This window comes from Rhinolophus ferrumequinum, chromosome 23 (assembly GCF_004115265.2).
Source record: "Rhinolophus ferrumequinum isolate MPI-CBG mRhiFer1 chromosome 23, mRhiFer1_v1.p, whole genome shotgun sequence".
Lineage (NCBI taxonomy): Eukaryota > Metazoa > Chordata > Mammalia > Chiroptera > Rhinolophidae > Rhinolophus > Rhinolophus ferrumequinum.
Genome location: NC_046306.1, coordinates 515051 through 536850, shown reverse-complemented (window position 1 = coordinate 536850; position 21800 = coordinate 515051). Strand labels below are relative to the sequence as shown.

Sequence of the window (21800 nt, the reverse complement as noted above, 5' to 3'; positions counted from 1 at the left end):
TGGAGCCTCCCTCCGCACCTGGCTCCCTCATCTGACCACATGCAGCTTCTTCCCACATTCGCCCCACATGTGGGGTCCCCCCAAGGGAAGACCCCATTTAGTAGCTGGTGCCGTCCTCACCAGTGACTCAGCTCATAAAGCAGCGCTATCCCTGCCCTTCGGTTTCCAAAGTGAGTGGCCTGGCCGTGTGGCCTTTGTTTTCTCAATTAGGCAGAAAACATAATGGTCGATGTAGGCACAGTGCTAATTTGTGAGTCATTTAGAATGTGGGGGGTGGACTGCAGCTTGTGCCACACACACCTGTGCACACAGGCACATCCCAGGGGCTGCACTCCTGACCCCCACCTCCCTGCCTCCATCCCCAGTCATTAGCTATGAACAACAGCATTAGGCGAGTTTGCCCCCAATGGCTGACATTTTTAAGTGCGTGAACCCCTGCTGAGCCCAGGCTGAGAAAGGAGGCTCCCACAAGGTCAGTTCAAGGGGAGGGGGAGGGCCTGGGGTGCAAAAGAAGGAAGGACCTGCATTCCCCACACAGCTGGATCCACGAGGGGGTGGTGTCTGGCTGACTCTGCTAGTCCCCCTCTGAAGAGTGACAAAGGAGGACTGGACAGTCTTCAGAGGACTCGACAAAGTGACGGCAACGCAAATGTGCAAACTGGGAGGGTGGGGCCACCTCCACTGGTGAAGGGGAAGCCCAGACTATGAGGTCCCCTGAGAGGGGCCTGTCCCTCCAAGGGAGCCCCTTCTTGGGGGTTTTTGGTGCAAGGGAGAAGTGGGCCCAGGAAGACACGATGCCCCCAGGGGGAGGGGAGGCCCTTCCAGGGGGAACTCCAACAGCCAGGCTGGCAGGGGAACCTGCTCAGATGCAGGTGGACCTCAGGTCCTAGGCACTCTGTTCTCTTGTCTACAAATGGCGCTTTGTAGGTTCTGGAAGGCGTGTCCTGCATCAAGGTTTGGACATCTCTGCTTCTTCTGTTTAGGATGTCCTTTCAATGAGCTGGTTCGTTGATCACTTGTTTTCAATTCTGTGTCGTGCACTCCATGGGCTGTGCATGGCCAGCAGTCTGGTCACCGGTTGCCCCTACCCTGCCCCCCCATGCAACTCAGGCGAAGCAAGTCATGCAAACACTCAGTTGGGGTGAATTTCATGCAAATGATAGGAATCCCATTTATTTAAAAATAGATGGGAAAAGCTTTCAGGCTCAAGCCATCTTTGCCAAGACAGCACTGAGGCTCCAGAGAAGAGGAGTGGAAAAATTCAGATGCACACTTCAGAAACCCATGTCCACTTTGAGGAGGCACTTTCCCCGAGACTTTGGGGCCCAAGGCCCGTGGCCAGCACTGCGGTGGCCAAGCCGGGAGCTGTCCTTTCAGCACCTCCCTGCTGAACACTGTCCCAGAACCTCGTGAGCCCAGCATCCTTCCTTCGCCCTGTCCTGGTGGCCTCCTCCTTCCGTCCCCCATATCACTGGCTACACTGAGCCACCCAGCACAGACTAGTGAGCTGACAAACGTGATGGTGGCCACTGGAACCCCCGCCCGACCCCAGGGAGGTCGCCATGCAAGGCCTGCTCCCCTGCCTCTGGGCGCGTCTTGCCACTGTCGTGTCTCCCAGAGCCTGGCATAGATAGGGCCCACGAGGAGTGGTCAGTAGATGTCACAGCTGCTGGTGGCAGAGGACAAATCAAAGCACATCTACATTGTTCCCTCGGGGGGACATACACGATAACCTTTCCCGCAGTGGTGCAGTCAGAAAGCAGGCTCAGCATTTCCTGGAAATCTTTTCGTGACCCTGGGGGTCGTGACTACTCTCACAGCATTAATATTGGACGGTGGGACCAGAAGAGAATGCAGGGGAAGCGGGTGGGGAAGAAAGAGGCTTCCACGGGCCAGCTGACCTGGCGAGGGTGTCAGCAGCAGTGAGGCTGTTCCTGGGGTGGAGGTGGAAGTGGCCCCTCTCCGACACCCCACAGGTCTGATGCTCTGTGGTCACATAGGACATCCAGGTGTGTTGACATCCAGGTGTTCAGCCACGCTGGAGTTCCGTGGGCCAGTGGCCATGGGGACACTGGGGGCAGACACTGCCAAGCAGAGTTTCCCGTTTCATCACCACCCACATCTCCTCCCAGGAGAAAAGGAGCGAGCTCCTGCCCCAAACAGATGGCCCTGGCAGAGGCCCAAAGGGAAAGCTCCCCCAGGCCGAGAAACAAGGAGAAGGGACAGGCTCTCAACCACTTCGCCTGGGTCGGAGCTTGGTTGTTTTAATCATATCATTGAGCGACAGGAAGTGCCAGCAGACAGAAAGTTCCAGCCCTCCCCCAGGAATTCTCATCATTAGGAGGAAGCGCTGTTATCCAGCTCATGGGGGAGCAGGAAAGTGAGGAAAAGATTTAGTCTTTTTTTTTTTTTTTTTTTAAGGAAGGCACAGCTCACAAGGGCCCATGTGGGGATCGAAACAGCAACCTTGGTGCTACCAGCACCGCGCTCTAACTAGCTGAGCTAACTGGCCACCCCTAAAGAAAAGATTTAAGATACGGAAGCATTGATTTTTTAAAAACATCTTACACTAAACTCAATAAAAATTTAATTTATACTGTTTTTAAAGGATCAGAGCTCTCAACAAACTTCCCCAGCTCCTGGCAACCCAGCGAATCATGTGAGTTAGCTGACACCTATTCCTCAGCCACCAGTAACACCACGACACAGCCTGTGACGGCGGAGATGGGTTGGGCAGTGAAGGTGGCCTGGACACGTTGGAGCGTGGAAGTCAGTCTGTAGAATCTGGGTTCTCCAGGGAACCCCCTGCTGAGAGGTCCCACGACCCCCCTCAGTCCACCGTCCAGCTTCCAGGAGCAAGGGTGGTATTTGGGAGGTTGTGTGCTTTGTCATTTCCAGCCCACAGGCTGTCGTGTGAGGCATCCCACATTCCCCTTCCCACACCTCTGGGCAAATGAAGAATCTGTGGAAATCCTCCCCCTTCCATGGCAGATAAAACGTGAGGAGCAGACAGGCCGCCCAGCTCACGTGTGGAGCGTGAGGTTGGTGCCCGATCTCTACCTGCCAGCGCTCCCAGGCACTTGGATGATATCCAGACTCTTTCCCTCACCACTGGATCTTCACCTGTGTGATCTAGCCCTGAAGCTCTCAGACACCCCACCTGCCCCGTCCCCCCTCCCACTCCCCCTGCCCTCACTGCCCCAGTGGACACACAGGAGAGCCTCAAGCAGGCGCAAGAGCCTTTGTGTGTACTGTTCCCTCCACCGGGATGCTGTCCCTTCCCCTGGCCCCAGAGGTCCCTGTGCATCTACTCAGGGAGGCCCTGCTTGGGGGTCGTCCCTAAAGTGGGACCGCCCTTCCTCAGCTCTGCTTACTGGTCCCAGTCTGAAGCTGTTATTTATTTGCTTGCCTCCTGCCCACCCCACTAGACAGGGAGCTCAGTGAGGAGGGCCGTGCACACGCTCACACCTGGCCCAGCCACAGAAGCTGCTCGTCCATGCCATGGACAGTCTCTGTGCCCTAGGACTGGACATTGCTGGGAGCCTCCAACTGGGATGAGCCCACCATGGTGGGCCTGGGGCTTGTGTGGCTCAGGGATGCTGGCGTAGGCTGTGTGACGACATGGACGTCTGCAGCTCTGGGCCGTGGAGACAGGCTCACCGCCAGCAGAACGGTCAGCCAGCCTGCCCACACACAGGCTGTCGGCATCTGGGCCCTGGCTGCCCGCCCACGGCAGGCCCAGGCTCACTTGAGCGCCTTGCTTGCTGGCCAGATGTCCAGCAGGCTTTGCACAGAGGAGTCCAGTCTGGGGCAGAGCCTGGCGGCTCTCAGAGTCCCCACTCCCACCCACCCCCTCACCCAGGACAAGATCACCATGTGTTAAGTAGGGGGGTGGTGGGGAAGGGAACAGGAACCAGCAAACCAGGGACACATCAGCCCGGATAGAGCTGGAGCCCTGGGCCAGCACCAGGGGCTCTGCCGGGGTGGCCCGATGAACCACTCTGCCAGTAAATAGGGCCCACCCAGGGCATTGCTGAGGACACAAGGTGCTGACTGCAGGGCACGGCCCGAGGGCACCCGGACTGCTGGACCTAAGCCAAGAGGACCCTGCAGAGCAGTGAAAGGTCCTGGGGTGTCCGGTACAGAGCAGTGTCCAGGAAATGGCAGGGAGGTGCCAGGGCGACCCCAGGTCCCCACTTGGTTTCTTACAGACCCTCCCACGGGGTGCAGCTAGAAGGAATGATCTGTTGGTGCCCCCAACTCAGACATACTGACGGCATCCTGTCCCAATGTCCCACCCATGGAATGAGAGCCATTTAGGCCATTTCGCTCTCACCCAGAGGTGGCTTTGGACTCCAGGGTGCATCTGGGAACATCTGGAGACATTTTTGGTTGCCATGACAGAGGCAGGTGCTACTGGCATCTAGTGGGTAGGAGCGGGCCTCCTGCAGTGCACAGGACAGCCCCCACCCCCGCCTTGGGCCCCACGCAGCCCACAGTCCAGGCCCAGACCCTGGCATGGCGAGGCAGCGATCACAGCTGGGCTGTCCTTGCCTCATGTAGCCTTGATGGGTGTCCCAGCTGTCCATGGCCCTCCTGGGTCTCCTCCCCAGCTAAACCCCACAGTGAGACCCCAGGAGCAGCCGGCTCCCACAGCTTCTCCAGACACCCCTCTTCCTTCCTCCCTGGCCCAGCCCAGTGGAGCCAAGGGTCTCCTGTAGCTTGTAGCCCTGCCAGTCCAGTCGCTTGACTGGCTTGCCCCCCATGGCTGCAGGACAGGGAGAGTTGCCCAATGCTGCCTGGGTCCTGCCACCCATGGTGCCTCCTCGGGGCTCAGCCCAGATTCCAGGCTGCCAGCCATCAGTGGAGGAAAAGCCAAGACACGTGCTCACACACACATCACACACACACGTGCTCTCTCTGGCATGCACAAACACACATCCAAATGTATGTGTGCACACACTCACCGCCCCACCTCCCAAGGCCACCACATTCCCCACACTGCACACAGATCTGCACAGGTCCACACCCAGGCCACACCCACACAGGAACACACAGCCTATGCTGGGCTCACGCACCAGAGGCACGTAAGCAGTCCAGCACACCACGGTCCCACTCCAAGGCCCCCGGAGGAACCATACCCACAGTTACCCACAAAGACGTTCACTCTCTGGTGAGAAACTCTGGGGTCTGAAGCCACTGCTAGGGCCACCCTGCAGCCTGGGGGGAGCGCCAGGCGCCCCGGGAACGCAAGGGCAGGAGACAGGTCAGATTTGGCCAGCTCAGCGGACCCGCAGCCTCAAGAACTCATGAATTTTTCAGAGGCCCCCAAAGAGCAGATTGAAGCTGCCAATGGGGTCCCAGCGGATCCTGCTTTAAATTATTCACCAGCCAGCGGAGGCTTCTAGGCCTGCTTCACAGAGCCCCGGCTCACCACCAGCCCTGTGGTGTCACACGGGTACCTCTCTAGGCCTCCGTGTCCTGGGCAGCCTCGGCAGCAAGCCAGGAGTGAGCGTCCATGGGCCCCACTTGGGCCCGAGTCCTGAGGCTGTACCACCCCCCACCCAGGACACACTGTCAACCACCCACGCCCTGGCCAGCTGCCCACCGGGCTCCCCAGGCTGACACCATGCCCCCTCCCCTGCTCCCTGCCCACCCACCAGCTCCCCCCACCCCTGAGCTTGCACCAGCCATTAGCCACCTCAGCCTGCGCTCCAGACCCCGACTCCAAGGGCCGCACCTGGGGCACCTGACCACAGGAGTCATCTTACCTTCCACATTCAGGTGCCACCTGCTCTGTCCTCGGCTTAGTGGGTGGAGCTGGGACTCAAACCTGCACCCTTACCACCGGCACTGCCGCCGAGATCAGCAGTTCTCAGAGGCCCATCCAGGCGCCTGGCTCCCAAGAACCTTCCAGAAGGCTCTCGAGGTGAAAACCGTGTTCACAATAACACTTGTGTTCTGTCTTGTGCAGGGGAGTTTCCCAGGAGCCATGCTGTGTGCTTCTGCATTCTTGTTTTTTGTTTTGTTTTGTTTGTACTTTTTGTTTTCAAGGTTTATTTGGTGTTTTTGTTGGTATGACACTTGATAGTTGCTTGCATTATTTATATATAGACATTTCTTTTTATATTAAATTTATATTTATATATACATAGACATTTCTATTTATATTGCAATATACTCTGATACATATAGTACATAAAACAAGATCCTTTAGAATACCTATGCATTCTTGTTTTACATATTCCTGTTTTCATTTCCAGTACACTAAGTATCCACAGATGCAGCCTCAGTGACATTTGACACTGAGAAGGCTTGAGACCCACCTGCCCAGAGTGTAATACAGGGGTCTCTGCCTGTGCCCCACCCAGCCTCGCCTCCTGGCAGGCGGGCACATCTCACCCTAGTTTGTCTCCCAGGCCCGAGGTGTGGCCAAGGCCTACCGTCCCCAGAAGCCCCGCACACTGAGTGTGGGCTGCTCCAAGGACAGCCTCAGATGGGACCCCTGCCCACCTCCCTGCTGGCAGTGTGCTGGATACTGCGGAGCCCCCCACCCGGAGATCAGTGGGAAAATCCTGGGAGAGGAGCTTGCGTGTGCTGCCACCTTGTGGACAATGGGAGCTACTGCATGTCCCCACCTGGCCGAGCTCCTATCGGCATCCTTCAGTCCCTGTCCTCTTACCCCGCCATGGACCCCACCCTGAGCCCGGCACCAAAGACAAAGAGAGGCCCAGAGCCCTGCCAGGAGTCAGACCTGGGAACTTGACCTTCCTGGGCCTGCCTCCATCACCCACCCCAAAGGGATGTCCAAGGCCAGGAGACTCTTCAGAAGCCCCACCCTCCACCACACTGGTGGGAATGGGGACGTGCTGCCAGCTCTGTCCTCAAGCCCTCACAGGAGTCCACAAGCCTAGAAGGACTGTGCCCCCATTTCAGAAACGCACCTACCTGGAGGGCTGGCAGTGTGGCCTCCCGCACAGGAGGGCAGGTGTCTGACATCGCCCCCCCCACAAGTGGCTTCTGGGTAACCAGGGTTCCCAGAGTTCCCAACAGCGATGGTGATGACAGGGTGAGGAGCCCCTCAGGGACCACTCAGGGGGCCTCCTTAGACTGCAGTCTGGGGCCAGGTTTTCAGTTCTACCCTGTCTTGGGCAGCCAAGTTTCTTGGGTTTGACCCCAATTCTAACTGGGCCAAGTGGGTAAGGACAACGTCCTGGGCAGACAGGCCCTGCAGGGTCATGCCAGGTCCCCCCACCCGCAATCGTGGCCGATGACGCTCAGGACGGGACAGGGGCGCAGGACAGTGGCAGGAGGTGCCCGGTTCCCCTGGGCAGCGTCGCCAACATGCACAGCCCAGTTTGAACATTAGGTAAATAAGTGTATTCACATTTGTTAGTGCCAGTGTTGTACGAGACAGATTTGTATTAAAAATTATCCTGTTTATCTGAAATGCAAATTCGCCTGGGTGTCCTGTGTCTCCATTTGCTACCCTCCGTGGAGGCCTCTGCAGGTCAGCACAGACCCTCCGCAGGGACCATTGAACCTCGTGTGCCCATCTCTCCCAGCTGGCAGCACCGTCCCACCTTTGGCTGCATCACCCAGCCTAGTGGGATCTCAGGGCCCAATCCCTGGGACCTGTGGTATGTGCGACACATGTGGCAAGAAAGGGTTTTGCAGAAGTGACTAAAATAAGGATCTGGAGATGAAATGATCCTGGATTATCCAGGGGGGCCTGCAGTGCAATCTCATGTCCTTATAAGAGGGAGACGTGACACAGAAATCGTGTGACCAGAGGTGGAGATGGGAGTGATGCAACCACAAGTCAAGGGACATTGGCAGCTGCCGGAAGCTGCAAGAGGCAAGGAACGGCCCCTCCTCTACAGCCTCTGAGGGAGCGAGGCCCTGCCAACCCCTCGATTTTGTCCCAGGGATACTGATTTTGGACTGGGAGAGTCCTGTTGTTTTAAGGTGCCAGCCCGAGGTCATTTGTCACAGCAGCTCCAGAAGACGCACACGCATGGGCCTGCAATAGGCCAGTCTGCACCGGGAGCAGTCGGGGGGTCTGCTGAGCCCACCCCAGCTCCTGCAGTGCCCACACATCCTGCTTCCTGGAGCAGGAATGGCTGGGCAGGGAGTGCTGCATGGACCTGTCTTTGCTAACAGAGATCAGGGCTTGTCTGGAGATGAAGTCCCTGGGTGTGCGGAGGGCCAAGCTGAGCAGCAGGATGAATGTGATGCTGCCTCCATCCACAAGTGACCTGCTTGGGATGGGGTAAGACGGGGGTTCCAGGAGCATGGCAGCCTGGAAACCCGGGTGAGGAACAGTGTGTGTGAGAGAGGCAAGCATTCGTGGGGGAGGATCCCTCAGCACTCATTGGGTTCAGAGACCCCCAAAACATTCAGCTCCCCTTCTGCAGATATGAAGTGACCGGTTCTTTGTCCCGGATGTCCCACTGGAGCAACTCCCAAGCCCACTTATGACAAGCCAGACCAGCTGGACTTGGGGTCTGGCCTCCTGGGCTGGGCCACTCACTGCAGCCCAGCCCACCGCCCACCCTGGGTAGGTCGGGAGGACACGGGGCCTGGTCACCCACAGGGGTAATGAATGCCGGTGGGACAGCCAGGCAGGAAGGAGCTTGGGGAAGGGGTCCTAAGGAGAGCACTCCCGCAGGGTAGGCAGCCCTCACCCCACCCAGAAGCAGGCACACGGCTGTGGGATTGCTCAGTTTATTGGTAAAACGGGCACTGAGCGTGGCGAAGGCTGGACGCGGAAGCTGGGGCGGTGGGGGCGCTTTTCCTCTTAAAGAATTTCCACTGGACCTTGATGGCGAGCATCCAGTCGCTGACGGAGAGCCTCTGACAAGCGGAGGTGCAGACATGCGCCTGGCAGGGGTGCGGGGCACCGGGACGGGGCTGGGGCCGGGGGCAGGGCGGGGGGCTGGGCGCGGCGCCGACGGGGAGGGTCGCGCCGCGGGCGCCCGCGCTTCACTTGCCCGCCTTCTGCGCCTTCTGCGCCGACTTGGTGACTTTGCCAGCGCCGCCGCTCTTCTTCTCCACGTTCTTGATGACGCCCACAGCCACCGTCTGCCGCATGTCGCGCACGGCGAAGCGGCCTGCGGGGAGGGGGCGTGAGGGGCTGGCGGGAGCGCCCAGGCTCCGCCCACCGCCGGGCGCCCGGAGGCAACGCGCACGCGCAGCATCCTCCGCAGCCCGGGGCGGAGGAACCTCAGGCTGAGCACTAAGCTCTCGCCCTGTTTCCAGGTGTGAGGCACTGAAGCGGTACTGGCGGCGGCTCCTTACAAATGACTGGCTCATGGGACTCGCCCAAGATGTTACAGCCCGTGAACCGGCCTCAGCACACGCCTTGGCGCTGTACGCCCTTTAGCTATTTGGACTATGGCCGGCCACCCTGCCTGAGGCAGCTCTCCCAGGTAGGGCTGCGGGTTATCCTGCGGAGACCTGTCGGGCAGGCCAGCTGGAGGAGGGCGGTCAGTCCCAATTCCACCACTAGACTAGCTGTGGGCCTTGGGTGCGTCATTTACGGCCTTCATCTGCAGAGGAGGACACCATCCCAGGCCTGCCCGGCAGGGCCACCTGCGCTCAGTGACACGAGGCCATGGGTCTCTTGCTGAGCTCTAAGTGCAGCCGAAAAGCAAAGGGCCCGCTCCCTCTGCAGTGGCCCCTCTGCCTAGATGGCTGCCAGAGCTGCCCCTCCCTCATATGCACTCACCGAGGGGCGGGTACTGGGAGAAGCTCTCCACACACATGGGCTTCCCCGGGACCATCTCCACGATGGCTGCGTCGCCCGACTTCAGGGACTTGGGGTTGTCCTCCAGCTTCTTGCCGGACCGCCGGTCAATCTTCTCCTTCAGCTCGGCAAACTTGCAGGCAATGTGGGCCGTGTGGCAGTCGATGACGGGCGAGTAGCCAGCGCTGATCTGCCCAGGGTGGTTCAGAATGATGACCTGTGGGCAGAGATGCATGAGGCCGTCAGGCAACCAGGGGTGGGCACCGGGGGAGGACCCCAAAGCTGGGGGAGGCTCCGGCCCACCTTCCGGGTTCCTGAGGCCCGGACTGCTGACCACGGGGGACCCACCCCTCCCATCCTGGACCCCGAGGTGCTCACTAAGCATTGGGAAAACCCTGAGAGATAAACAACTGACAGGTGCACTGTTTGAAACGGCCAGTGGGCAGCTTGTACTGTCCATCCTGGCGAGAACTAAGGCAGTGGGATGATAAAGTTGGACTTCAGTTTTTGTACGTCAGTTATACCGTGTTTCCCCGAAAACAAGACTGGGTCTTACATTAATTTTTGCTCCAGAAGACACATAGGGCACATTTTCAGGGGATGTGTTATTTTTTCATGTACAACCATCTACATTTATTCAAATACAGTCGTGTCATCTTCTTCTGGAACGTCGTCATAACGTACTAACTGCGTCTGTCTGGCTGAGATCTTAACTGGGGCTTATTTTCAGGGTAGGTCTTATTTTCGGGGAAACAACGTATCTCAATAAAGCCAATTTTTAAAATCATTTTCAGGTGAAGAGGTGATCGAAAAAGATTCAGTGACAATGCAGAGAATAAAGTATTAGAGAGATGTCTCTGGCACTAAATTAATAAAAGTATTTTCAGGACCAGAGTGGGACCTCAGTGAGGCCCTGAGGGGCAGGCCTGGGCCACCCGAGTCTACTCGTCCTGTGCCCTCAGCCCTGATTCAACCTCTCCCGGCCTCAGTGGCCTCATTGTTAAAGCGGGGTCTGAGTTCTCCCCATGCCTGACTAAGGGGGTGTCAAGTGCTCGTCCGGCTCCAGGCAGCCCCTGACTTCACTGAGGGCAGCTGTTACCACCCTTGCGGGAAAAGACCCCAGTGGCCACCGCACAGCCGCCCACCTGGGAGGTGAACTGGGCGGCCTCTTGAGGAGGGTCGGACTTGCTGTCCCCGCACACATTGCCGCGGCGGATGTCCTTGACTGACACATTCTTCACGTTGAAGCCGACGTTGTCTCCGGGCAGGGCCTCACTCAGGGCCTCATGGTGCATCTCCACCGACTTCACCTCCGTGGTGATGTTCACGGGTGCAAAGGTCACCACCATGCCCGGCCGGAGGATGCCCGTCTCCACTCGGCCCACAGGCACAGTGCCAATGCCTGGGCCAAGAGGAGGGGCTGTGAGGGGCAGGCGGGGGGCATGGCCACATGCAGGGAGCAAGGGGACTGGGAGACCCCAGGCAGGGCAGACACTGAGAGGTTCGCACAGAAGTGGACGCTCCCGGACCCCATCAGGAAAGGAAGGGACTGAACCAGAGAGAGTCCCCAGGAGGGGGAGACGAGCAAGGAGAGAGCCACCTGGACCTGAGATCCTTTCCCTGAAGGAGGCACTGTGGGTCCCTCCGCTCTCTGAGGCCCCTCCTTGTGACGTTCCAGCACCAGAGAGGGTTGAGAACAGCCCACCTGGGATTGCCTGGCTGGGCCTCCATGCTGCTGGTCCCGGGGACTATCCCTGAAGGGGCGTGGGTGCCCCATGCTTATCACAGGTCTGCTCACACTTGTGTGGCTGCCCAGTGGGCGTCTGGTCTGCCCCAGGGCGTGGGAGACTCTACCCCGTTTCTCTGGCTGTGATAGAGGCTTGTGTGGCTTATATTATGATGGAGACTGAGGCTGCTGGCTGTTCTCCACGCATGACACCCCCACCCTGCACACGGGCCCCCAGCATCTCTAGCTACATTTGTCTATGGTTTCTGCATCATCTCATGAATAGCATTTCTCATTCCTGGAGTGCATCGTGTCTCCCACAAGAGTGGGACCTCCAGGGGGAAAGAGAGTATGACTCACCCCTGTGCCATCACCTGTGCCACCAGCTCCTGGTGCAGGGCTGACCACTTACCTGGAGGGAGGAAGACCTGACAAACACTGGACAGATCAATGGATAGTGGGTGGGTAGATGGATGGATGGATGGATGATGGATAGATGGATGGATGGATAGATGGATGCTGGATGGATGGATGGATGCTGGATGGATGGATGGATGGATGATGGATGGATGGATGGATGGATGGATGGATGGATGATGGATGGATGAATGGATGGATGGATGGATGGATGGATGCTGGATGGATGGATGGATGGATGGATGATGGATGGATGCTGGATGGATAGATGGATGGATGGATGGATGGATGGATGATGGATGGATGGATGGATGGATGGATGATGGATGGATGAATGGATGGATGGATGGACGCTGGATGGATGGATGGATGGATGGATGGATGGATGGATGATGGATGGTAGGTGGATGGATGGTCCCCTAGACAGTGTGCAGCATGGGGGGAGAGACAGAAATAACCTGGAGCTCCTAGCTGGGGACCCTGGGCTCAAGAGAGGGGTCTGAAGGGCAGAGCTGGCCGAGGTGGACTGGGTGCCTGCAGTGGGGCAAATGGAGCCCTGCGCCCCCACTCACCGCCAATCTTATACACATCCTGCAGTGGCAGGCGCAGGGGCTTGTCCGTGGGGCGTGTCGGGGGTAGGATCGTGTCCAGGGCCTCCAGCAGGGACACACCACTGGCATTCCCTTCCTTACGTTCCACTTTCCAGCCCTTGAACCACGGCATCTGGGCAGGAGGAAGGAGGCACCCATCGTAGAGACCGCCTGAGCCCACCCCACCCTCAGCTCACACTCCCACCATCACAGAGACGGGGCAAGAAGAAGCAGAGCATCCACCTCATCCCAGACTGCTCAGACCGGGCTCAGACGGATGACGACCTGAGGTTCGGAACCAGCCCCTGCCCCCTGAAACCCCCAGGGCCCTGGCCCTCAGATCCCAGACCCAGTCAAGCACCAGGACACAAAAGGTCAAGTCTGGCCCATGGCCAAGCTAGAGGCACAGATTCCAGCCTCAGCCCCAGAGACGCTGACCATCCCCAAGCAAGGCAGACACGTCACTGCCCAGGGCGTCTCCTGACAGCAGACCCAGCGCCCTCCTGGCACGGAGTCCCCCTGGCCCAGCTGCCACAGATCGGGAGGAGAAGAGGCCAGCAGCACTGTGCCCCACGTCCATTCCCAGGTACTACGTCTTCCAGACAGCCCAGGTCAACAGTGGGGAGGGGGACCCCATTATCTAGCAGGTCAGGCATGGGAAATGTGTGGGGGGGTGTCCTGTCTGCCTCTCCAGGAGAACAGAGGATGCAGTCAGCTCATCCATCACTATGTGAGATCCCATGAGGGAACATACAATCCACAATGCAAATGTGCAGCAGAGCAAGACGGGGTCCCTCCAGCTGCACCCTCTGACAATAGGGCTCCAGGGCTATCTCCCTGGCTCTCCCTCCACACCCACCTCCAACAGTGTGGGTGGCTGCAGTGCTGGCTAGAGTGAGTGGCCGCCCTTCTGGGCCAGGTTGTCCTCTGGCTTGACAGTGCCTAGGCACTTGCTTTCGGGTTCCACAAATTCAAAACAACCAGGCTCCACTCATTACCTCCTGCCAAGTCAGAGTCCCTGGGACACTGGCTGCCTGAGCCACAAACTGCCCAACTGACCAGCAGAGAGCCAGCCCTCAGCCCTTCCCAGAGCCCTACCAGCTCTAGGCCCCGAGAGGCTCCTGGGGGAAATGAAAACTAACCCTGCCATGGCCAGGCTCCTGGAGATGGGGTGTATAGACCCAGGCCCCGGCAGCCACTGGCCTTGCAGTGTCAACCTGGGGAGAGTGTCCCAGGCCAGAGAAGGGGCCAAAGAGACCTCTGCCAGCCCTGCAGGGAGGTTGAGCTGAGGGCCAAAGCCCTGGACTCCAATGAGGCTGGGGCTCCTCACCAGGCTCACACACCCACCGTGGGCTGGCACGCATACACGCACAGGGTAAGGGGGACCAGGAGGGCCAAGATGGGCCAGGGGACTAGCCCTCCCAGCCCGCACCCCATCCTGACGTGGCCTGACCTTCGACCCCGTGCTCTGGGACCTGGGGGAGGGGTTTGAGCAGCCGCACCACCTGTCCCACTGGGCACTCACGTTGGGTGAGGGCTCCAGCATGTTGTCGCCGTGCCAGCCCGAGATGGGCACGAAAGGCACGGTGGCGGGGTTGTAGCCGATCTTCTTGATATAGGCGCTGACCTCCTTGACAATCTCGTCGTAGCGCTTCTCGCTGTAGGCGGGCTCCGTGGAGTCCATCTTGTTGACCCCCACAATGAGCTGCTTCACACCCAGCGTGTAGGCCAGCAGCGCATGCTCCCGAGTCTGCCCGTTCTTGGAGATGCCCGCCTCAAACTCGCCCACTCCCGCTGCCACGATCAGCACTGCGCAGTCCGCCTGCCCAGCACGCCAGGCACAGTGAGCCCCCGAGCCCTCCTCATGCCCAGGCCCCTCCGAGCAGCTAGGGGCCTGGGCAGTCAGTCGCCTGGGGATGGGACCTGGGGATTTTGGCCTTAGGGGTAGTAGTGGGGGCTCATCCATCTGTCTATCTGTCTGTCTCTGTGAATGCCCGGGCAATGTCAGAGATTGTCTGACCCTGTCGGTATTTTTGCCCACATCTCAGTGACCTCATCCTGGCCTCTGTGTTTGTCTATCTGCACAGGTGGCCCTGACAGTGGCTCTCCTTACAAGCATCCTTCTGGCTGAGATGCTGGGGCACTTAATCAGTTCTTTGCGGGGCTCTGTACCAGGTGGGGCAAGTAGTGGCAAAGGTGAGGTTTCCTGCCCTGTAGAGGAGGCAGAGGAGACCCAACTACCCCTCAATGACTCCAGGGTCCCCAGTGTCCCCTGACTGGGTACCCTTGCCCCACCTCCAGGGCCTGGGTGGCCTCTGCAGCCCTGCCCACCTGGGACGTGCCGGTGATCATGTTCTTGATGAAGTCGCGGTGGCCCGGGGCGTCGATGATGGTGATGTAGTACTTGCTGGTCTCGAACTTCCACAGAGAGATGTCAATAGTGATCCCACGCTCACGCTCCGCCTTCAGCTTGTCCAGCACCCAGGCGTACTTGAAGGAGCCCTTCCCCATCTGAAGGGGTGGGGGTGCAGCTCAGGGCGGGACCCAGGACTCCGCCAGCCTGGCCAGCGGGTCCCCTGGGCCATGGGAGCAGCGTGTCACAGCACGGAGGCCCGGGTAGAGGTAGAAGACGGGCCCCAGCCCCTCTCACCCCCGCTGGGACCCTGGGACTCTGCACCCATCTCTGGAATAAGGGAGTCAGACGCAAGGACCTCTGAGGGACACGCAGACCTCAACATGCCGTGCCCAGGCCCAGCCATTCTGTCTCCCCAGGTCCAGCCTCCAGCCGCCTAAACGAGTGCAACTCAAGCATCCACCAGTAGGTGGCGCAAGGGCTTGGGACCCGCGTTTGGAGAGACTCCGCCAGGCGGTTTGAACCACTCCCCTGGCTGAGGGCTCCCCCTTTATCTGAACCCGCGGACACCCCTCCCGCCCCCACCGCAGATCCCTGCTTCAGCCAGAGGCCGACAACACCACTGTGTTTCAAGCTGTCAAACCATAAAACCCGTCTGTGATCTTTTCTAAGGGGAATAAAAAAAAGAAAAAACTCAGATGAGGTTGCAAGGAAAGGCCTAGCTTTCCAGCTCTTTCTACAGCCAGGCTTGCGAGCAGCTCTGATGCTGCTCCTTCCTCTCCTCACCACACCTGAGCAAGGGAAGCAAGGCCAGACTGCAGTTAGGGCAGCAGCTGTGGTCACTGCCCAGCTGAGCAAAGTTCCCTGCCTGGGCCGTTAACAGACCTCTGCCTGTGCCCTCCAGGGAAGCTGCCCAGCCAGGACCACAGGTACAGGACCCAGATAGATGTGAACCACAAGCCCTGCAAACACCCTCAGGCTCCCCCAAACGCCAGACCCACAGGGAAGGAGTGACACAGCTTTTGGGCCCCAGCTTGGAGGCAGGTAGCTCAGAGCACCCCGCCTCCCCAAACAGGTTCAGCCCCGGCCTGCTGGGCCCAGCCCCAGCCACTCTGTCATCCAGGTGAGAGACTTCGCAGCTGCCCAGACAGGGCTTCTCCCAGAGCTCAGGGCTGGGGGTAAGGGGTGCAGACAGCAGACCCCCCACTCCATGGCCACTTCCCACCCAGGGTCTCAGCCACTTGAGAGGAGTAGCTTCCAGAAAGAGGAGGTCAGCCCATGGGACCCCTCTCATCCTCCCCAGGCAACCAAGCCTCCCCAAAGGGCGCCACCCTAGAGAGGCAACCCTCCCGGCCTAGAGAGGCAACCCTCCCGGCCTAGAGAGGCAACCCTCCCGGCCTAGAGAGGCAACCCTCCCGGCCCGGCACGCGAAAATGGAGCCGATGGGCTGGGTGCCCATCAAGCAGCTATTAATAGCTGCCCTGAGTCCTGGCTCAGCCCTGGGACAAGTGAGGGCAGTGCCATCTCCAGCCCCAGACCTCAGCCCTGGGGACACAGGAGCCCAACCCTGGGGGCCACACAAGCCAGGCTCCAGGGCCCTCGATACCAGTTGACAGAGAGTTCCAGAGCCTTCTGTGGACCAATACAGGGCAGAAATGCAGCATCCAGGCCACTCCCTTACCCTGGGCCAAATCCAGCTGGCCATTCCACTTGCCCCCACCAAACACATTCTCAGAGAGAGGACGCCCCTGCTCCCCCATGCCACTCCCATCTGGACCCTCTGAGATGCATGTCCCCCACACAGGGTCCTTTAGGGCTCACGCCCATCTTGAGATATGCTGAGCCCCGTGCCCAGGGTCAGGGAAGGTGAGCCCAGCCTCCCTGTGGGAACCGTCTCCAGGGTGGAGACAGAGCTGGGAGCCCCCTCCTCCTGGCAGGGGCAGGGCTCACCTCGGCAGCCTCCTTCTCAAACTTTTCGATGGTCCTCTTGTCGATGCCCCCGCATTTATAGATGAGGTGGCCCGTCGTGGTGGACTTGCCTGAGTCCACGTGGCCAATGACCACAATGTTGATGTGTGTCTTCTCCTTGCCCATTCTTCCCGGGGTGTGGGGGCGGCTGCACGACCTGGGGTGCTCTGGCTCGGGCTGGGGTCTGCTGAGCAGTGATTCTGTGAGTTGGGGCTGGGGGACAGGCGATGGAGAGCCTCAGAGGGGAACCCCACAAGACGTAGCCCTGCACAGGTCAACGTCACATCTCTGCCCACAGACCGGGCCCCCAAGGCCGAGCCAAGTCCCCAGGTTTGGTGGGGAAGGAAGAGCCCCCTCCCAGCCTGTGCCTGACTCAGCTGAGCCAGGTGGCAAGCCCAAAGCCCAAAGAATCCAGTCTGCTGTAGATATCTGGGTGTCATGTTCAAGGAGCCCCCACATGAAAGAGTTTAACCCTCATCTGGAGAGACTGAGAAAACACCAGACTGGACGAGCCGCATGACCAGTCAGGAGCCCGCTGATGAGTCACCCTGACAGGCTCTCCAGTGCCCTGTCCCCGCTGCTTGCTCCCTCACCAGGAGTCGTGGGCAGGGATGCTGTACCCTACCCCCATGCCACCCCCGCCCAGGGCTGCCCGGTGCAGCGATGGTCAATACCTCCCACACCCCTCCTCAAGCAAGGAGGGTGCCATCTTCCTCTCATCCCTGCCTGCAGGCTGGCACCAAGGGCCACAGGCTGGGCCAGAGCTCCAACAGGACGATGCAGTGCCCAGAATAGCTTGGGCCCTCCCCAATCTGGGCAGGGGGCAGACAGTAGGGCAGGGAGGTGGGGGTCCCTGCTCTGTCCAGAGGAGGGAGAATCTGGCCCCAGCAGGCCAGCTCAGCAGCTGCTGAACAGAGATGCCTTCAGCCTGGTGGGGACAGGGGGGCACCATGTCCCCCTTCCCTCTGGTCAAGGCCCAGGGTCACAGCCCCCTGCCCCATCCTGGAGGTCAGTGGAGAATCCCAGGCAGCCCAAATGGGGGCAGGCGCTGGGGGAGGAAAAGCGGCACAAACGGCGCACACTAGGCTGCAGACACCAGGTGGACATTGCTGGGGCCTGGGCAGGGGGGCAACTGAGGAGGCCCCCAGGTCTCTCCGACTCCCCTTCCCCCACTCCAGTTGTCAGGGCACCCACAGCGGCTGGACCCCAACCAGCCCCCAGCACTAACGACCATGCCCAAAACCCGCAGGACCCGGGGTGGTCCCAAGGTCACAGCAGCAGAGCGATCGCCACCGCCCAAGAAACTGGCCCGTGCCGCCGCTGCCGCGTAAACAAGCGCTACCGCGGAGCCCCCACCCCCACCCCCCGTCCGCCCCTGGGTACCGACCCCGGGTGCCGGGTCCGGGAGCGTACGGTGGGCGGCCAATCCCCGCGGCGAGCAGCGCAGCCTCGCCAGAAGCAGGGCCGGCCCCTCTCTGCCCCCAGGACCGGTCCCTGGGGAGGGGACCCTCTGCGGAAAGCTGGGGGCGGGCGCGGGGACCCGGAGACCGCGCGTCCTTACCCAGAGCCGAGGTCTCAGCCAGAGGGACTGGCGGCGCCGGCGCCGGCGGTTTTATCTCTCCAGGAGGGGTCCGCCTATTGACGGAGCGGGCGCGATGCACTGCGCCCCTGCAGTACGGCAATGCGGTACCGGCGGGCGGGGCCAGGCTGCGCGGGGCGCAGGGATACGGGGACCGCGGACCCGCGGACGCGCGCGGGCGCGACGGGAACGCGAAAGGAGGATGCGGAGAAGACGCGAGCTACAAAGGCGCAGAGACGAGACGCGCCCGGGAGGGAAGGAGGAAGGGAGCGCAGGCCGAGAGAAAATAGGCGGAGGCGGGAGGGGGGCGGAGAGCTGGGGGCAGGGAGAGGGAGACCGAGAGGAGGGAGGGGCAGAGATGTGAAGAAGCGGCAGGCGAGAGGTAGCTGGAAACAGAGGACAGATAAAGTGTCACCGAGACGCCAGGCTCAGGCACACCCGGAGAGAGAAGTGGAGCGAGAACAAGACAGAAAGACACTTCAAACATAAAAGGCGGTCCCCAGGGATGGGACCCGCAGGGACCGGGGCAGGTGGGGTGGGGGAGGCGGGATGCTGGGCTGGGCCTGGGGCTGGGGGACAGCCTGAGGTTGAGGGTCTGTGCGCTGGTCTGCCTGCATCTCCCAGGGTCAATCTGGCCCCGCGTGTGGTCGGTGCCTGTTCTGAGGTGGCCCCAGGATGTGGCGCAGCACACAGGGTACACAGGCCCTCCTAAAGGGACCTGCTCCCATGTGTCTGCCACATGGGCTCACCCCGGCAGGCCTGAAAGCCAAGCTTCTTCCCACCTGGCCCTATGGTATGGCTGGGGAACGGTGGCCTCCAGGGTCCCCTCAGCTTGGCCAAATGGCCTGAGGTTCTGTCAGCACATCCACTCAGACCATCCTCCCTTTGAGGCCTCTGGAGAGGGCCCTTCTCAGTGCAGGGACCCTCAAAGCTTGGCCCCAGAGAGCTTCCAGGGTTGTGTGGGTGTGTGGGTGGGGCTCCCAGAAAAGCAGAGCTCCCCAAGGCAACATTCAGCACCCAAACAGAGGCCTAGGCTGTGGCCACTCAGCTTCTCGGCTTCTCGTTCTGGGTCCTGGTGGGGTCAGAGTGTAAGCCACAGACAGCCCCATTCTACAGGAGCTGGGAGGTCCCTGAAGGTGCTGGGCAGACCAGGGTCGTAGCCAAAATGGGTTTTAAGAAGGGAGAATGGGCAGTCCCGTGTGATGTGGAGACCAAAGTTATGGGCCTCCGGGTGCCTCCATCCTGTGGATTCAAGTTCACTCAGTATCACATCACCCAGAGCTGTCTCCCTCCTGCCCAGATCTGGAGGACACGTGCATCTTATTTGTCTTTGTAACACAGGTTCTCAAGAAATGTGTTGCGTGAATGAGAGCAGAGGCCCACCGCCCAGCACCTTCCTGGGGCGATGCAGTGGGGACCCCCATCACGGGAGCCCCCACAGGTCAGGAAGTAAAGGGGGTGCCAGGGCAGCAGTTGGGTCCAAGCAGGTCTGTCAGGCCCATGGGAAGTGTTGCTCAGGGAGGGTCTGCCCCACCCACAGACCCACAGACCAGGTGGGAGGGGCAAGCAGATGACCCGGCAGTTTCCAGGGCTGCTGATACCATCAAACAGGAGCCAGGAGTTAAAAATAAATGGCTGGTGAGAAAGCGAGGCCCACCCCACCCCTGCCCAGCTGGTCTCTATATTTAATGCATCCCTCCTGCCTGAAGGTTACTCGGGATTTGGAAGGTGCTGGGATTTGCTGAGGTTGGGATGGGTCAGACCAAGGGGGCAGGAGGCAGGGGTCCCTGGGGACACCCACCCAACGTCCCCTGAGAGACTACTAGCACCCAGGACCCTAGGCTGCCTGCGGCCTCAGAGGGTGTCTGTCAGACACCCTCACACAGAGGTTTGAGCCCCACCTGTCCACTCCTGGCTCCCCCACAGCTGTCGGCTGACAACCAAATTGCCCTGGGTGCGCGTGCCGGGGCCGACCTGCGCTGGAGCATTTGCTGCACAGAGCAGTGGCCAGTGCCGCTGCAATGCACAGTCCTGAAGGGCCTGCCCAGTGACCTAGGGAGGGGTCTCAGGGGTTTTCTCCAAAGGGCCTCCGTGTCCCCAGGACGTGCCCATCCACCCAGCTGGGCTGCCCCACAAGGCCCTGGGGACCCAGGCGACCCAGCCATCTGGACAAACTCCAGCCACATGGACTGTGAGACTAAGCAAGGTATATGTTAAATAGTGACACACCTACAGTGCAAAACAGCTACACAGCACCAAAGAGCTACTAAACTGCCTCTAACTGCCCAGTAGTACTTAGTGACTACTAACTACTGAGGAGTACTGAGTGACTACTGAACAGCACCAACTAACCACCAATACTAACCAGCACTGGACAGCCTCTAACCACGGAGCAGCACTGAACAGCCTCTAAATACTAAGTGGCACTAAGTACCACACGACCTACTAAACGGCCACAGTTGCCAAGCCTTGCCAGTTCACCAAGTGCCAGGCGGGGCTGCCCCAGGACCCATGGACCAAGAGCCAGCTGGGCACAGAGGGGCAAAGCACAGTGCCCAAGGTCAGGGAGCAAAGAGGTCAGAGCTTGCAGTTGGCTTGGAAGGCCTGAGGGAGTGTTACCTCCGGACAGAAGCCAGTCCGATCCCACCTGTGCACCCCACCCTCCCCTAGGTCAGACTTGCCCCTCCTCTCACCTCCCCTTTTCTCACATCTGAGCCACTGGTCACAGTGACCCCATAGCAGCCAAGAGGGGGGGCAAAGCAAGGGAGGAGCTTTAGCCAACCAGACTGGTGCAGCCTCACAGCTCACCTTCTGGTGAGAGGGGCAGGAGGAAGGGGTACAGGCCTCGCCTCCACAGCCCCCCCTTTGGCCCCCAGGCCCAGCCAACCAGCAGTGTGGGGAGACACAGGCAGGCCCCTCTTTAGCTGGCTGGGGTTTGGAGCTTGAGGAAAGAAGATCCAGCTAAAATTAACTGTTCTCAAGCTGTCAGCCCTGGAAATAAACCCGCTTCCCATTGGCTGTGGGTGATGTCACCGCTGGTTAATAATAACCTGTGAATGCATAACTAGCCACCTGCGATGTGCCTTCCTGTGGGGCCAGGCCAGCAGGTGGAGCTGACAACCCAGATACTGTCACGGGGCCCAAGGCAGGGCAGGGTCAGGGCGGAGTGAGCCCTCCAGCCTCTCAGAAGGACCTCCACCCCTGGCCTTGGGCCGTGGGCTGCCCTCTGACCCCAGGGCATGGGTGCACACCTGTCTTGCATGCGGGGTCAGTCACATCCTGTCTTGCAGTCTACCTGGGCAGCAGGACCCTGGGCACAAGTTTCCCCGAGCTCTCTGGGCCCAGCACCCAGAGGACGGAGCTGCCTACCAGGTACAAATTCAGTGGCCTCCATGGCACAGAGGAGCTCTTAGCTATAG

The 21800-nt window shown here is 59.9% G+C and overlaps 1 protein-coding gene across 1 annotated transcript; it reads right to left on the bottom strand.

Moving 5' to 3' along the window:
- Nucleotides 1–8711: 8711 nt before the first annotated feature.
- EEF1A2 (eukaryotic translation elongation factor 1 alpha 2) lies at nucleotides 8712–18644 on the bottom strand. The gene is made up of 8 exons (XM_033094845.1): nucleotides 18364–18644; nucleotides 16785–17015; nucleotides 14813–14992; nucleotides 14007–14303; nucleotides 12464–12614; nucleotides 10894–11150; nucleotides 9731–9965; nucleotides 8712–9113 (listed from the first exon to the last, which is right to left on the bottom strand). The coding sequence occupies exons 2-8, from the start codon at nucleotides 16926–16928 to the stop codon at nucleotides 8986–8988; spliced, it is 1392 nt and encodes a 463-aa protein (XP_032950736.1). The 5' UTR covers nucleotides 16929–17015; nucleotides 18364–18644; the 3' UTR covers nucleotides 8712–8985.
- Between the last annotated feature and the right edge of the window lie 3156 nt (nucleotides 18645–21800).

What these genes read in the sequence shown, in the direction of transcription:
- EEF1A2 (XM_033094845.1), bottom strand. Translation starts at nt 16,928, where the DNA reads ATGGGCAAGGAGAAGACACACATCAACATTGTGGTCATTGGCCACGTG. An exon ending in TGATCACCGGCACGTCCCAG is followed by an intron (nt 14,304 to 14,812) that starts GTGGGCAGGGCT and finishes CGTGCTGGGCAG; the next exon opens with GCGGACTGCGCAGTGCTGAT. An exon ending in CTCCCAGTACCCGCCCCTCG is followed by an intron (nt 9,114 to 9,730) that starts GTGAGTGCATAT and finishes CCCTCCCCGCAG; the next exon opens with GCCGCTTCGCCGTGCGCGAC.